At 43.7% G+C, this 14,469-nt stretch overlaps 2 protein-coding genes across 5 annotated transcripts in view; one reads left to right on the top strand and one right to left on the bottom strand.

Annotated features, from left to right (window-relative positions):
* Window positions 1-150: 150 nt before the first annotated feature.
* On the top strand, window positions 151-8,041 carry Tbrg1 (transforming growth factor beta regulator 1). The gene is made up of 9 exons (XM_052756963.1): window positions 151-407; window positions 2,199-2,269; window positions 2,872-3,092; window positions 3,949-4,085; window positions 4,348-4,494; window positions 5,745-5,842; window positions 6,100-6,210; window positions 7,010-7,152; window positions 7,700-8,041. The coding sequence occupies exons 1-9, from the start codon at window positions 264-266 to the stop codon at window positions 7,843-7,845; spliced, it is 1,218 nt and encodes a 405-aa protein (XP_052612923.1). The 5' UTR covers window positions 151-263; the 3' UTR covers window positions 7,846-8,041.
* A 123-nt stretch (window positions 8,042-8,164) lies between these two features.
* Window positions 8,165-14,469, bottom strand: part of Siae (sialic acid acetylesterase) — a 100,991-nt gene continuing 94,686 nt past the window's right edge. For all 4 annotated transcript variants that reach the window (XM_052756942.1, XM_052756927.1, XM_052756934.1 and 1 more), the window contains 2 exons: window positions 13,914-14,109; window positions 8,165-12,510 (listed from right to left, as the gene is read on the bottom strand). In XM_052756942.1, coding sequence (XP_052612902.1) covers window positions 12,214-12,510; window positions 13,914-14,109 — 493 coding nt within the window. In that variant the 3' untranslated portion in view covers window positions 8,165-12,213. The remainder of the gene's footprint in view (window positions 12,511-13,913; window positions 14,110-14,469) is intronic.

Here is a 14,469-nt window from a genome sequence, read left to right as displayed (position 1 = left end):
GCACTCCAACACCCGGGTAGAACCGGTCTTTTCCAGCCTCAGCTTCTCCCCGCGGCCCGGAGCCACACCCCTCCTCCAAGTCCTCCGCTGGGCCCGGACCAACCGTAGCTTCCCAAACCCGGAAGTTACACGTGGCGGTAGTCTTGCGCAACTTCCGGCGGGGCTTCCTTCGGAAACTGACGCGGAAGTGCTGGGGAGCGCCGTCTGGTTGTGGCTCCTTCCATGCCCTCCGCGGCCCGGAGCCCCCGAGCTGGGGCCGGATCATGAGCCTGCTGGGCGGCCTGGCTTCCGAGCCGCGCACCCCGCTGTCCAAGGCCAGGATGAAAAGGCTCCCGAAGAAGAGCCAGAACGAGAAGTACCGGTTGAAGTACCTGCGGCTGCGCAAAGCGGCCAAGGCCACCGTGTTTGTGAGTCTGGGTTCAGCCGCTCTCTCCCTGGGGACAGGTTTCCCCATCTGTTCCTCCCCCAGAGAAACAGTATCAGTCCAGCGTTAATTTAATCACTTTAATAGCCCCCTATCCCCCATTTTTCTAGTCCTGTCTACTCTGTAAACGAGGACTGCAAAGTGCTCCACCAGTAAACTGTAATCGCTACCGTTTTGCCACGTTTCGTTTTCTAGATGAGCTAAGTATTAAGAGTCTTCTAAGGCAAGAACACTGAAGCCCCGAGAGATGGTTTGCCCTGACTCCGACTTGAATATCTTGATTACAGTTTGTTATTTTCATTACACAGCCTATTTCCTAAGCACACCTCAACCCCCACGGCGTTGGCCCCAACCCCAACGCCGTGGCTGACACCTTGCTTAAACAGGCATCTGAATCTTTCAGAAATGCCGGGGTTGTGGCTCCCTTTGACGAGGCTTCTCTAAGTATTTCTGCCTTCCCTCTAACCCGGTACTGGAAGTGGAACTCATCTCATAAGGAAGCACACTACGGCCTGTTGTAGAGGTGTGTCTCCACTTCCTGCCCTAATTGTAGGGATTTCGGATTTAGTGAATGAACTGCTTTGCCAACCAAGACTTACTAGGGTCTGATAAACCTAATAGACTATTCTGGCTTAACCAGAGTCACCTCGGTGCTTGGAAATAGATATCCGTTCCAAATGCTCTCATACATCTGAATCAGGAGTTTAACTCTTCTGTCTACAAAATTTCAGTTGAACATATTAGGCCTTTTAGATGCATAAGGGAAAGTTTTGACATTAAATCCGTCATTCCTAAAACATTAACATTTGTATGTGTGTTGGAGGGAAAAAAAGTACATCAATGCAGCTCTATTTACTGTTCCCTTTTGTCATTTCATGTTAGAGTTGCCTACTGCTTAAAATTTGTTATTTAAGGATGATGGTTCCTTTAAGTGTACGAAAGTCTTGTGAAGCAGAGGATGTTTTGAACATCAATTTTGAGGTTCCACCTGGGAAGCACCCAAATGGGCATTTCCTTCAGAATTGGTCTTAAGTTAGACAGTCCTAAGTAAGGAATGATGATACTAAGGATTTTACACACAATATTTAATTTCTTTTCTCCCTTTTTTCTCTCTAAGATATTGTCCTATAAATATTTTGGGATAGATTGTCCTTGTCAAGGTCAAGGCTGTTGAGCACAGCTAGTCCTTAGAATTTTGTAGTGTGTAAACTCAGGTCTAGGTGGTATATCCTTTTTCTCTGCCAAAGGCTACACTAATTGAAGTGACCACATACCTTGATTTGCCAAATGTATGTAAATCCTGGTGTACCATTTTGTTCTAGCATATGCCTTAAGAGTGCCCCTGTTCATCAAAAGATGTCCCTTCATTGGATAAGGAATTATGTAATTTACTCTGCCTGCCATGGAACCCAAACTTTACCTACAGATTATTTTAAAGGCATGTCTTTTATTATTATTATTAATGTGTGTGTGCCACCAAGCACATGTAGAAGTTAGCAGACAATTGTCAGGAGTCGTTTCTCTCCTTCCAGTCTGGGTTCTGGGGATCAAATTCAAGTAATCTTGCTTGCACAGAAGGTGCCTTGCCCTGCTCAGCAATCTCCCTGTCCTGTAAAGATGTGCTAATAGCTTGTGTACAGAGCAGAATAGCATTTCCCTTTTATCCTGAAGCACAGAGGGGTTTTTGTTTGTTTGAGATACAGATCTTGTTCCCAGAAAATATCTTCATTTTTAAGTTCATTTTATGTGATTACAGTCCATTGTTTTCTTAAAGGAAAATGCTGCTATTTGTGATGAAATTGCTCGTCTTGAGGAAAAATTCCTTAAAGCAAAAGAAGAAAGAAGGTAAGCTAGCTTCATTTTGTTGTTGTTGTTGTTGTTAGTGATGGTGGTAGCAGTATTGGAGATTTTTTCCTCCAGAGGATTCTTGCACATTGCATAACCTCTTGACCACTGGAGACGATACAGAGAATCCACACCTGTGCTTTTCCCACCCAAGTTTTGTTGGACTCTGATGGCAAGAGAGTTCCTCTTATCTTTCTGACAAAGCTTTCTTGCTACGTGTAATAAGTTGTTATCGCTTCCCAGTTATGCAAACCAAGGGATAAAAACTGCTTTTCATTCTACAAATATTCGGTCTGTATTTCCCTATGCAAAGCACAGTGGGTTCCTATGAACACCCTTCAGACGCCTGAGGCCTTCCACCCTAAAGGTAGAAGAGCCCTGCTGGCGCAAGAGAAGCACTAGCTATTATCTTGATTTCTTCAAGTATTGATTGTCCTGTGGGGCTTCAGTGTCTCCAGGCTCCAATAAGAACCTTGTTGTTTGAGTGTGATAATCTTGGTGTATAATTCTATACTTCCCGGTACTTAAGTAAAATAATGAATTGAGAAAAAAAAGAAAAACCAGAACTGGACGCCTCTCCTCCCATTCCTCTCCAACCACAGATACTTGCTGAAGAAGCTCCTCCAGCTTCAGGCTCTAACTGAAGGGGAACCCCAGGCGCCAGCTCCTTCCCACAGCTCCAGCTTGCCCCTGGCTTATGGTGTGGCCAGCTCGGTGGGAACTCTCCCGGGAGCTGGGCCCAGCACTGGGGCTGAGGAACCATTTGGGAAGAAATCCAAGAAGGAGAAAAAAGAAAGGGGCAAAGAGAACAACAAACTGGAAGGTATTTAAGAAGTCAGTGTATCTGTTGCCTCAATGGCTCTACCGATGACGAAGACCCAGTAGACACAAGGGGCCACATGTGTTTCATAAAGTGCCCTAACGTCCCTTGAGAAGCACGTGTCTCCTGGAAGCTACTTAGGAGAGATTCTGGTTAGATGTGATAGATGGGGACAAGCAGCCTGAGGCCTCTGCTGCTCATCTCATGCCTGTGCTCTCTGGACTGCATTCACTGTACTCTTCCCTGGAGGCCAGGAAATGGGCAAGGTGGCCTTTTGAGCACACCGCTAGCTCAGGGATTCCTGTTGTACAGTTGAAAGCCACTGAGAAATGTAAGATGTTTAGCACCGAAATGCTTATGTTAAAGTTGGTGACTCTTAGTAGGCAAGTTAGATCTTGGGCTTTGGGGGACAGGCCCATATGGCTATTTAGTGACTGAACAGATGGTACCTCAGTTCCAGCGATGGTTCAGCCTAGTGCTTTTCCAACGTTACAATTTTATGAAAGCAGGATATATTGGACTTTGACTTTTGATCTTTTCTTAGGATAGTGATATGCAGTGTGAGACTCTGATATTCGCTAATGGCATCAAGCCACAGCTCCTAGACAGACACACACTGTGGAAACACTTGATACTCCACAGTATACTCTGTGGCCATGATGTTTGTTAAGTTGGGTATATTATCTCATTAACTTACAGTATTTTCATCTTATGATGGGCTTATGGTGTGAAATGCCGTCATAAAGGGCATCTGTGTAAACCAGGATTGGCTTGCTGCCTTTACCATTCACTTGTAAATTTCCCCTCCCCTTGGCAATGGCAGGGACCTAAAGTGGGTGACCCCAGATTTGCGTTTCAGTTCTGAAGAAAACATCCAAGAAAAAGAAAATGGAGGGAGGTGCTCGCAAGCTGGTTCGGCCCATTGCCCTGGATCCCTCAGGACGGCCTGTGTTCCCCATCGGACTAGGGGGTCTAACAGTATATAGCCTGGGGGAGGTGAGTGAGACCAGCATATAGACAGGATAATCAGAACCATGGGAGTGGGGTTGAGCCTTCCCTGTTCCCACTGGCAGCAGCCCTTTGCTGATCCATACCAACCCCAGAAAATCTCTAGTCCCTGGGAAACCAGGTCAGTTATGTCTGCTCACGGCCATCACTTTCTGTTTGTCACTCTTCGCAGCCCCTGAAGGCTGCCATAGTAAACTGGGCTTCTAAAGCCCTAAGTGAGCTCAGCTCCAGATTGGGGAATCTTTTCTAGATCATCACCAACCGGCCTGGCTTCCATGATGAGAGTGCCATCTACCCTGTGGGCTACTGCAGTACTCGGGTGTTCGCCAGCATGAAGTGTCCAGAGCAGAAGTGTCTGTACACCTGTCAGGTCAAGGACGGCGGTGTGCAGCCGCAGGTACTCACTCCAGCAGGATGACTGGCCCTTTTCCTTCAGTTGTTTTCTTTGTTTTGAGAACCTCCTTTCTCCTTGGCTTTTTAACTGTTACTTCTGACACACTATAAGACACTCTGTAGTCACCGTTTGTACTACACCAAGACACAGGAAAACTGGCTAGCTCTGTCACAGCTATGACAGCTTCTGGGATACAGATTTGTATTTAATTCTCTAGGTGGTATCTTTTCCTTAAACGATAATAATTTTACCACACATACTATTACTGTTTGAGGCTAAAACAAGTGGGCTTAGGTTAAAGGCAAATGCATACAGATTACTTGATACATTGTTGCCTCAGCTAAAATACAAGGACCCTCGGGCAGAAACAGCAGTTTCAGAGTGCCTTATTTCACTTTCTGATAGAGTACCAATCCCTAAAACTGAGCTGGAAGCATGGTAAGGATCCCAGTAGTAGAACCCGAGCCTGCCTAACTGTGTGTGATAAACTGATCACTGTCGGAGCTCTGGCAGGTGGAGCTGGTGTTTGACATCATCTCAGCCACACAGCGTGCTCCACACAAAGTGTGCTAATAGGAAAAGTTACCGTTGTGCAGGGTACCACATTTTCAACATCTGTAAATGCGATGCGTATCCATTCAGGGTCTCAGAAGTTTAATGAAAATCACGTGATTCTTAATTTCCTCTGAGAGACAAAATGCTAAAAGAAAAAATTTTCTTAATGTTCTTAGGTCACTAATCAAACAAGATTCTAAGTATGATTGATTTATGATAAAAATTTAGCTTGAGTTTTTTCCCCTAACATCAGGTGACTTTAGTTTGATAATATCCAGTATTGGCAAAGATAAAGAAAAATGTATACACAGTAAAAATTGGTAAAGTATCCTTTGGCCCAGACAATTTCTAGGTACTCGTATGTTTCCCAGAGAAATAGAGGGTAACATAGAACAATGTATCTCATTTCTATAAAGTACCATTTGTATTTGGACTTAGGGCTGTAAGTGGATAGAAAGGCATGGAGTAAATTCAATGCTGACCACTGGCCCAGTCAAGCAAGATGTAGAGAATCAAAATCACGGGATTTTCTCTGTTTACTTGGGTTTGAATTTTTAACAACATTGTAAGAAGCTTTTGTGCCCATCTCCTGGCATGTTGTGCAGTAGCTTCAGCTCTAGAGACTGGAACTATTTATAGGAGTCATACAACTTTACTTCTCCCCCCTTGCAAATTGACCTTTGTTCTATCATTGTCAGTTTGAAATTGTTCCTGAAGATGACCCCCAGAATACCATCGTCGGCTCTTCTGCAGATGCCTGTTATGAAGAACTGGTCAGGACCATCAGTTCTGCAACGTAAGTGGGCCACCAACTTGAGGGCATACTAAAAGGGTCACCATTGGTACAGTTGAGACCTTTGCTATCTCAGTGCCTGGAGATCTCTTGCTTTACAGAAACCTAAGCTGTATCCTTCAGACTCCTTAGCTGCTAACCTCAGGGTGTGTTAGGAAAGCTTAAGTGTGGTGTCTGGTCATACCACCATTCCATTCTTAAGCCTGTCTTCACCTCCTCCTAAGCTCTCATCAAGTTAAAGCTCTCTCTTTTCTGCTTAGGGGGAAACTGATGCCTAACCTGCTTTCATGTGGTGCTGAGTTCTTTGGGTTTTCTCATCCAATCGTCCACAACCTGATTCAGAGTTGTCCAGAAGCTCAAAACTGTGTCAAGTAAGTGTGAGCAAACCTGTTCATTGATAGGCACTCGGTTGCCAGCTGACCAGTGTCCTAAACTGGTAGCCGAATGTCAGTTACTTCTTGGTTCATGTATGCATTTCTGTGTCAGGTGTGCTGACTTCTTCACATGCCACAACATTGACCTGCTTACCTATCTAGACAGGGGAGCAGGAAGCCCGTTACCCAGTGTGCTGCATACCAGGCTGATTGCTCTGTATCCAGAATGCTTGATGAGATATGCTTCAGATGTGGTTTATTGGTGGTCATGTTGGGTTTTTAAAGACTATATGTGGACCAGGCATGGTGGTGCACATAAGGCAGGCACATCTCTTGAGTTCTTGGTCTTCAGATCAAGTATGGGTGGGGATGGAGGACAACGACTTTATATGCACAAGAGGTAACTTGGAGGTAAAACCTAAGTCTAAACAGAAAATCCAGTTGTTTCCTATATATATTATACATACTCTCTGGACAGTTTTATAATATTTCTAGTGTACCTTCATTTTAATTGTGACCATCCTGTGAGGTGTGGAATTTCCCATTCATGGTTACACAAAATGTTTTGGAGTATTTTGAAGTCAAATTAAGGCTGCTCAATTTGTGCCATTTTCTGTGTGGAGCACTGTCACCTGTCACCAGAGGCTTGCCTGTTCAAGTTTGGGTTGTTTTTCTTAGCTGATGGTTTTTAGATATATATCGGGGAAGACCTGATGAAAAAAATAACTTGATCCATTTGGTAGGGCAGGTTATTCTGGAGTAGCAGCTCTCAGGAATGATTCCCTTTGGTCCACAGTTATCAATGGGTGAAGTTTGATGCCTGCAAACCCAGGAAGGGGCAGCTGTCGCAGGAGCTTCCAGAGAATGATGCAGCTATGAGCCTTGAAGCCTTTGATTCACAGACCTTTGATGATGACCATGAGGATTCCATTCTACCAGGTATCTTTTAACTTTGCCTTTCTGGTTTGAAAACCATCTTTAGATTCCTGTACCCTCACCACACCGGTGGGTAGTAAGTAGCACGCTTCACTGAGCCAGGCATGGTGAGTGCAGGGTAAGGGGGACGTGAGCCTGCCTGGGGCTCCCATGTTACCCAAAGAACCTGTCTAGAAACTTCAGTGTCTCATTCTGTACCTTAAGTGGAAACTGGCACGTTTGCTGTACAGAGAATAAAACTTAAGGTGAAGTCAAAGGTCAGTGTTGGCTTTTGGCCCGACCTACGTTACCTGGATTATTTCCCATAAATGGAAAGTGGTCAGGGATATTAGGGATGTTAGGGTCATAAGGGTTTGTGGGTATGACAATTCACTACATCTATTCTTTTTTTTCCCCATTGTTAAAATACCTGTCTGTTCATTTTACCAACCGAGGACAAAATAGGGTTGACTTTTACAAGTGTAAGAAATTAAGAGGTTGTGTGTGCGTCCAAGCAAAGCAGACCTTAGAGTCCCAGACAACGATGCAATTAAGGAATTGTTTTTTCCAGGATCGCTGGACCTCCCTGAGCTTCAGCATGAAGCCTTTGTGTCATCTTACCAGCCAGAGTTCCTGACACATGAGCCCTTAGGAGACACTGACCTGCAGCACCTGAAGTCTCCATCACAGTGCAGCCCAATGCAGCCTTCAGATTGAAGAGGGGAGAGCCCGCGTCCTTCTCATCATCACGAGTGTTTAACTTCAGCTAAAACTTACTGTGTGGAAGAAGGCAGCATTCAAGAAGCAGAGAAGATACTAACACATTTCATCGTGGATGTTCCCATGCTGACAGTGTACCCTGGGATAAACTTCAGTTGCTTGTATTTTTAGTAATAAATATCTCTTGACAGTTCTGCTTATTTTTATCTTCTTGTAGTCAGGATAGGATCATTTTTTCTTAGCTCTGAAGTGAACTTAATCTTTAAAAACATGCTTAGTCTCTTTGGGCTGCTGTAACAAAATACCATAAACTAGGTAGCTTGTAAACAACAAATTTATTTCTCACAGTTTGGGAACGTGGGAAGTCAAAGTTCAAGATGCCTGGTGATATATTGCCCCTGGTGATAGCTTGCCCCCTGGTGATAGCTTGCCCCCTGGTTCTTAGCTAGCTGCCTTGCTATGACTGCATGTGGAAGGGAGTCGCCAGGTCCCTTTTATAGGGGACTAGTTCTGTGCAGAGCCATTTTGACCTAATCTCCTCCCTAAGGCTGTAACTATAACGTCAGGGAGGGATTCGATTAACAAAGTGAGTTCATGGCCCCTGCTGATGCATGAGGTAAACAGAGATTCTAACAGCTTGATTCACTAAATTCTAATCTTGTTAGGAATACTGGGTCACCAGCCCCTATAACCCAGGCCCCAGCTTTATTTTCTTGTCATTATCAGTAGAACAAGTTCTCTGCTTATCTCCAAACTGGGAACTCATATATTTGTTCATCTTTTTGGTTGAATTTTGCACATCTTTTGAGGGGATAAAGTCCTCTCTAACTCAATTCCTTACTAAAGAATATCTTGTACCCAATGTGAACACAAGTTCAGATACGACCTAAGGATTAGTTGGCTCACTGTCATTTCATGACTGTATTCTACACAATTGGACTTTTTGGACTCTACATAATAGCGTTAAAGTCAGGGGAGGGGTGCCTTTCTGTGTCGCCTGCTTCTGGATCAGTGCACCACATTACTTGGGCCTAAGTTCATCGCTTCCTATCTACGAGACAAAGAGGAGAGAACATGAATAACACTGGTCCTGCTTTTTGTCAAGTTACTAGAGCATGCTCCTTTTACCATCTAAAAATAGCAGCTCATTGGATTACAACCTGAATAAAGACAAAGTTTCATTAAGCCAAGCATGGTGGTGCACACCTTTAATCCCAACAAGGAAAGGCAGGCAGATTTCTGAGTTCAAAGACTAGAAGTGAGATCCTGTCTCAAAAGACATATTTTATAATTCGGTGGATTAGCACAAGTTCACAACTTTTGAACTACAAACCTTAATCCACTAACTGCATAAATTTAAGGAGTTGCTGGATGTAGTGGCCTGTGCCTTTAATCCCAGCACTTAAGAGGTAGAGGTAGGTAGATCTCTTGAGTTCAAGGACAGCCTGGTTTACATAGTTCCAGGATAGCCAGAGCTATATAATGAGACCTTGTCTTGGAAAAAAAAAAAATTAAAAAAAACTTGAGTCAACAGCTACAACTTTCCAAAGTAAAATAATTTAAATAAGTTCACATCCCATATATATATGTGTGTGTGTGTGTGTGTGTGTGTGTGTGTGTGTGTGTGTGTGTGTGTGTGTGTATGTATTTTATATATATTTCATATGTATCATATGAAATACAATACAAGCCAGGGCAAAGTCAGCAGAGCAGTGTTTCTCCTTGAGTGATTATTAGGGGCTATTTTTTACTGACATTCTCCTTTAACCCAATTTTCTAGCCAGTGATTAATTTTCAAACAGTTAAAAAGTATTTCCATTTGGGGAAATACACAATCCCCACACAATGTTTTAAACTTTCAAACACTAAAAATCTGATTCATACATGATTTCATTACCGCATGCATTACCTAAACAAAGTTTGTACTGTATGTACCAATTACTGGGTGTTAAAGGACCTTGGGCTTGGGGTTCTTGGCTACCTCTAGCAGCCTCCACATTAGAACAACATGGCCATGTGTGGCAGTGATGAACCACCCTAACTTCACTTTAAGTATGGAAGCCATTTTATTATAAGGTCAGAATAAGTTCATTTCTGTTGGCTGCAAAATTCAAGCTTGGCCGTGTTTTCACCTGTTTCTGGAATGTGATGTGCTCCCCACCCTATGGAGTTTGATTCAGAACTTGAATGCACCCTAATAAAGATGTTCTGCCAGAATTTTTGAAATGTTCAGCTAAATTCCTATGTAACCAAAATTCCTCTAGGAATCCACCAATCCTTGAAAATCCCCTAGTCTTGCAGGTTTTTTGGACTATATAAACCCTTCCATCTCCCGTGTTCGATGCTATTTTCTCAAACCCTGATTTAGGGAGATAGCCCTGTGTTGTCAAATATTGTTTTAAGGTGTGCTACTTTTGTTTATGTTGCATTTGTTGTACTCTGTGAAGTTGTGTTGCTTTGTCTGTCTAGAACAGACAGATGGTCTGATGGTCTAATAAAGAGCTAAATAGCCGATGGCAAGGCAGGAGAAAGGATAGATGGGGCTGGCAGGCAGAAAGAATAAATATAAGAGATATCTGGGGAAGAAAAGAGAAGAAAGAGCAAGAGAGGAGGAGAGGACGCAAAGGGCCAGTCCCCAGCTACACAACCAGCAACACAGTAAGAAAGAAACAAAGGCACAAAAATAGAGAAAAGTAAAAGCCCAGAGGCAAAAGGTAGATGAGATAATTTAGGTTAAGAAAAGCTGGCAAGAAACAAGCCAAGCTAAAGCTGGGCATTTATATGTAAGAATAAGCCTCCGTGTGTGATTTATTTGGAAGCTGGATGGTGGGCCTCCCAAAAGAGCAAAAACAACAGCCCTGTCTGATAGAAAATAAAGCTTGCATAATTTGACCAAAGAATTTGAGTAATGGTCCTTACTCTCATTTGGTGAAATTAACACCAGGGTTTGGTGGAGGGACAGGCAGGTAGATTTGACTTTTTCTTGGGAACTGGTGGTTACTTGGATTATGTTCTCATATGGCCAGATACAGAGAGGTCACAGTATGGGCATTAGGAGTTAAATGCAGGCTAGAAATCCACACAAGTCAAGGGTCCTTGCAGAATGTATAGTTTGGGGTTTTTTTTGTTTGTTTTAACCAAATAAACTCCTAACACAACAGCTTTCTTGCTACTTCTAATGGCACCGGAGCCCCACAGAATGACGAGAAATGCTCACTGCTTCAGTTCCCATTTCTCACAAAGAACAAAAAAGCTAAGTGCAGGTGACACTTGTACTCCTTTCCCATGCTTCAAGGATATTTTATAAATCTGTCTCTAACAATTTGACTCTACATATAAACACATCACTAATTATAATACTTTTATTTCCAGTTTCTTTTGGGGGGAGGTGGGTGATCAAGACAGTGCTTCTCTAGATAATTCTGGCTGGAACTCACTCTGTAGACCAACTGGCCTTGAACTCAGACATCTCCCATATCCCAAGTGCTGAGATTAAAGGTGTGCACACCACACTTGGCTTATTTCCAGCTTATAACAGAGCTGTCAGCTGTCTTTCAAGTGGTAAATGGCATTGTCACCTCTGCCTTGCCTGCACTTGTTCTATAAGCTTATCGCATAGCTCTCCTTTCTGCCAAATTCTTTCTTCAGTGGGGATTAGCCTTAGTTGAATTCTACCTCTCAGGGACCTGAGACTTATTTTTAAGGACCTCTTTGCCCCAAGTACAATTACTTTCACGTGTCCCTATGCCTGTGATTTCTCCACCCTTTGGGCCTTCTCTCTTTATTCCTTAAGGCCAGTCCTCAGCACCTGTCAGTATGCTTAAACATAGGACTGACATGTCTCAAAGATTCATGTTAGAATCTTTGGGCTGAAAACGGATATTTTTGGGGAGCTTAACAGGTACAAATACATGGTATGTCTAATTTACCTGAAATATTTGTCCTGGGTAGTAACGTTTGACGAGAGGAAGATTTCTGCTCCCCAGATGGAAACTTCTTAGCATTCCATAGCCATTTCCAGGGGTTTGTTTGTTTTTGTAAAGAACACAGGAAGCACCTGCCTCTGCAGCCTTTAAATCTCGTGCAGGCCTGAGAGTTCACAGTTTTGGATGAAAGGGCAGAAATAGGGCATTTCAGTCTTTATACCAGGGAAGTGGACGGTAGTAAGACCAAGCGTTCCAGTTAAGAGTCAGCACAGAGGCTTGAGTAACTAGAGACAAAGATGAGCGTTTCAAGTGTGTTAGCCAGTACTCATCTCAGAAGACAGGAACAGCCATATGCTGGCTGGGAGCTATTCAATGAGGCTTCTAGAAATTGCTCTTAAAAGCAATAGCTGTCATCATTTAAACTCCTAAATGCCCAAATCTAAAGGACTGGCCCTTGTATATAAGACCTGGCACTACTCCAAATGTCCTTGGACACCCCTGCCCTACGTCCAGGAACCTGGTGTGTAACAAGAGCAGTGAAGGGAGGAGCTGGCAAGGTGCTGCTAGGGTGGTAAATGGCACATTGCTTATATTCACAGGGCCATGTGGCCCAGGCATAGCGAACAGCAGCCACGGTGCCAAGACAAGCATTGATATCCAAGATCAGGGTCTTGGTGGAGGAAGTGTTCACGGGAGCTGGAAGCCATTTGCACTGATTGTCACTGCAGCAGGAGATCTAACAAGAGGAAAAACAGAATGGCCAGGCAAGTTAGATAGGTACCAAAAAAACTGGGAACTGCTCTTTCACATGTACTAGAAAGGAGGGAAAATAAGGTCACTCTGAGCCAAAGACCAGACCCTGGACCAGATGGGCCACAAGTTAATAATAAATGTTCATGTAGGCTAAAGGTAGAGCTTGGTGGAAGAGCAGATGCTTAGCATGTACAAGGCCCTGGGTTTGATCCCAGCACCAAAAAGAAATTTTAATGTTCAAGTGATTAAATAATTAAAATCAATTTACGAATATTAACTTTCCAGGGAGACAAGGAAGAACAGTCCAGCATTCAGAGGCTGGACCCCTGAACATTCTCTAGTTGATCCCTCCCTCTAGATGTCAAAGCCAGCAAGAATGTGAGTGAGCTAGCGACCCAGCTGTGGCTCTCTGGCACTCCCAGAGAGGGTATGCAGTAAGGCAAGGACACAAAGCAACCATGACTGCTGAACCTTAGGCATTAGAAAGCAATCCAGAGAAGATAAATTATCCAGAACCTAAAGTTAAATCCTGCCCTAACCCCAACCATGGTTCCGGGGCCATGTGAAAGGCAGACGACCAGCTAAGGACAGGGAGAGTGCAGAGTTTTCCTGACAGTCTCTAAATTCACCTCAAGCCCATGTGGAAAGAAGCAGTGGACGGACACTGACCAGGTGTCTGAGGTGTGTGGACTCCTGGGAGCTACAGCTCTGAACTCCTGCATGAAGGCTACCCTTCACTATTACCATCTCCTACAGTCCCCTCTTTTCACACGTCAGCTCCCAGCCCAGTGTCCTCAGGTTTCCCAAAGACAACCCATCTAGGAATGCCTCTCCTCTCAACTGTAAGAGATTCTAATTAATCCCTTTAATCAGTGGCCTCAATTCTATAGTAGTGATCCCTGCTGGATCATGGAAGAGAGCAGACTGGCTATATTAGTTCATACTAAGCTGGAAATTGCCAAGCTTAAGCTTTTCAAAGGAGACACTAAACTAAAGAATTTCAAATTTTAGCACAGTGAAACAAAAAAGACAGCTAAGGTTTAGGGGATTATTTTAGATCAATTGTCATTTAACAAATAAAGTATGAATAAGGCCATTCTCTGGGCAAAGGTGGATGCCCTGAGAAAGGGCATAGGAAAGGAATATGGTTTATTAGGGACTGATTTTCCCTTCCTTGATTGCGCTATCAAATTTCTGTCCAAACTAACAGATCCGTAGTTGTGCATTTGTCCCTCTGAGAGAAGCTCACCACCACCCCCATCCCCGCCCCACCAACCAGCAGCTGTTTCATCACATACCGCAGTGATGGAAAAGGGCCTCATGGGAAAAGATTCCCAACTACCACAGAGAGAAACCAAACTTCATTTTCCCCCCTGATAGTCTCACCTCAAATGTCTTGTTATCTTGCCTCTGCACCTGGATTTCCTGGTCATATGTGAGGTTGAGCAGCCCATTGTGATCCAAGAGTTCTATCTTCTTAGGTAGTGGTCCTTGAAAGGTCAAATTTTTCTCACCATAAGCCACAGCTCGAGCCCCCAAGTGCAGTCGATAGGCCACAGTCTGTTTATCTCGAGGGTGGATGCTGCAGAACAAAGAACATGTGGAGGGTGATGGAATTGAGCTCAACAATAACCACATGTTATAAGAGAAAGTATTCAAAACACTCAAGTAAGGATAAAACACAAAATTCTTCAAAGATATGGTTGTTTTTATTTTATGTGCATGTATGGTTTGCCTGCATGTATGTCTGTGCATCACACGCATAGATAGTGCCTGTGAAGGCCAGAAGAGAAAGTCACATCCTCTAGAACTGTTGTTACAGATAGTTATTTAGTTCTGGGAACTAAACAGGGTACTCTGGAAGAGTGGCAAGTGTTCTCACCACTGAGGCATCTCTCCAGTCCCTAAAGTCTTTTTTTAAAGAAAAGAAGAAGGAAGGGGA

The sequence above is a fragment of the Peromyscus californicus genome, unplaced genomic scaffold (genome assembly GCF_007827085.1).
Source record: "Peromyscus californicus insignis strain IS unplaced genomic scaffold, ASM782708v3 Scaffold_11__1_contigs__length_118956290, whole genome shotgun sequence".
NCBI classification, from domain to species: Eukaryota; Metazoa; Chordata; class Mammalia; order Rodentia; family Cricetidae; genus Peromyscus; species Peromyscus californicus.
This window is presented reverse-complemented; position numbering and strand designations above follow the sequence as displayed.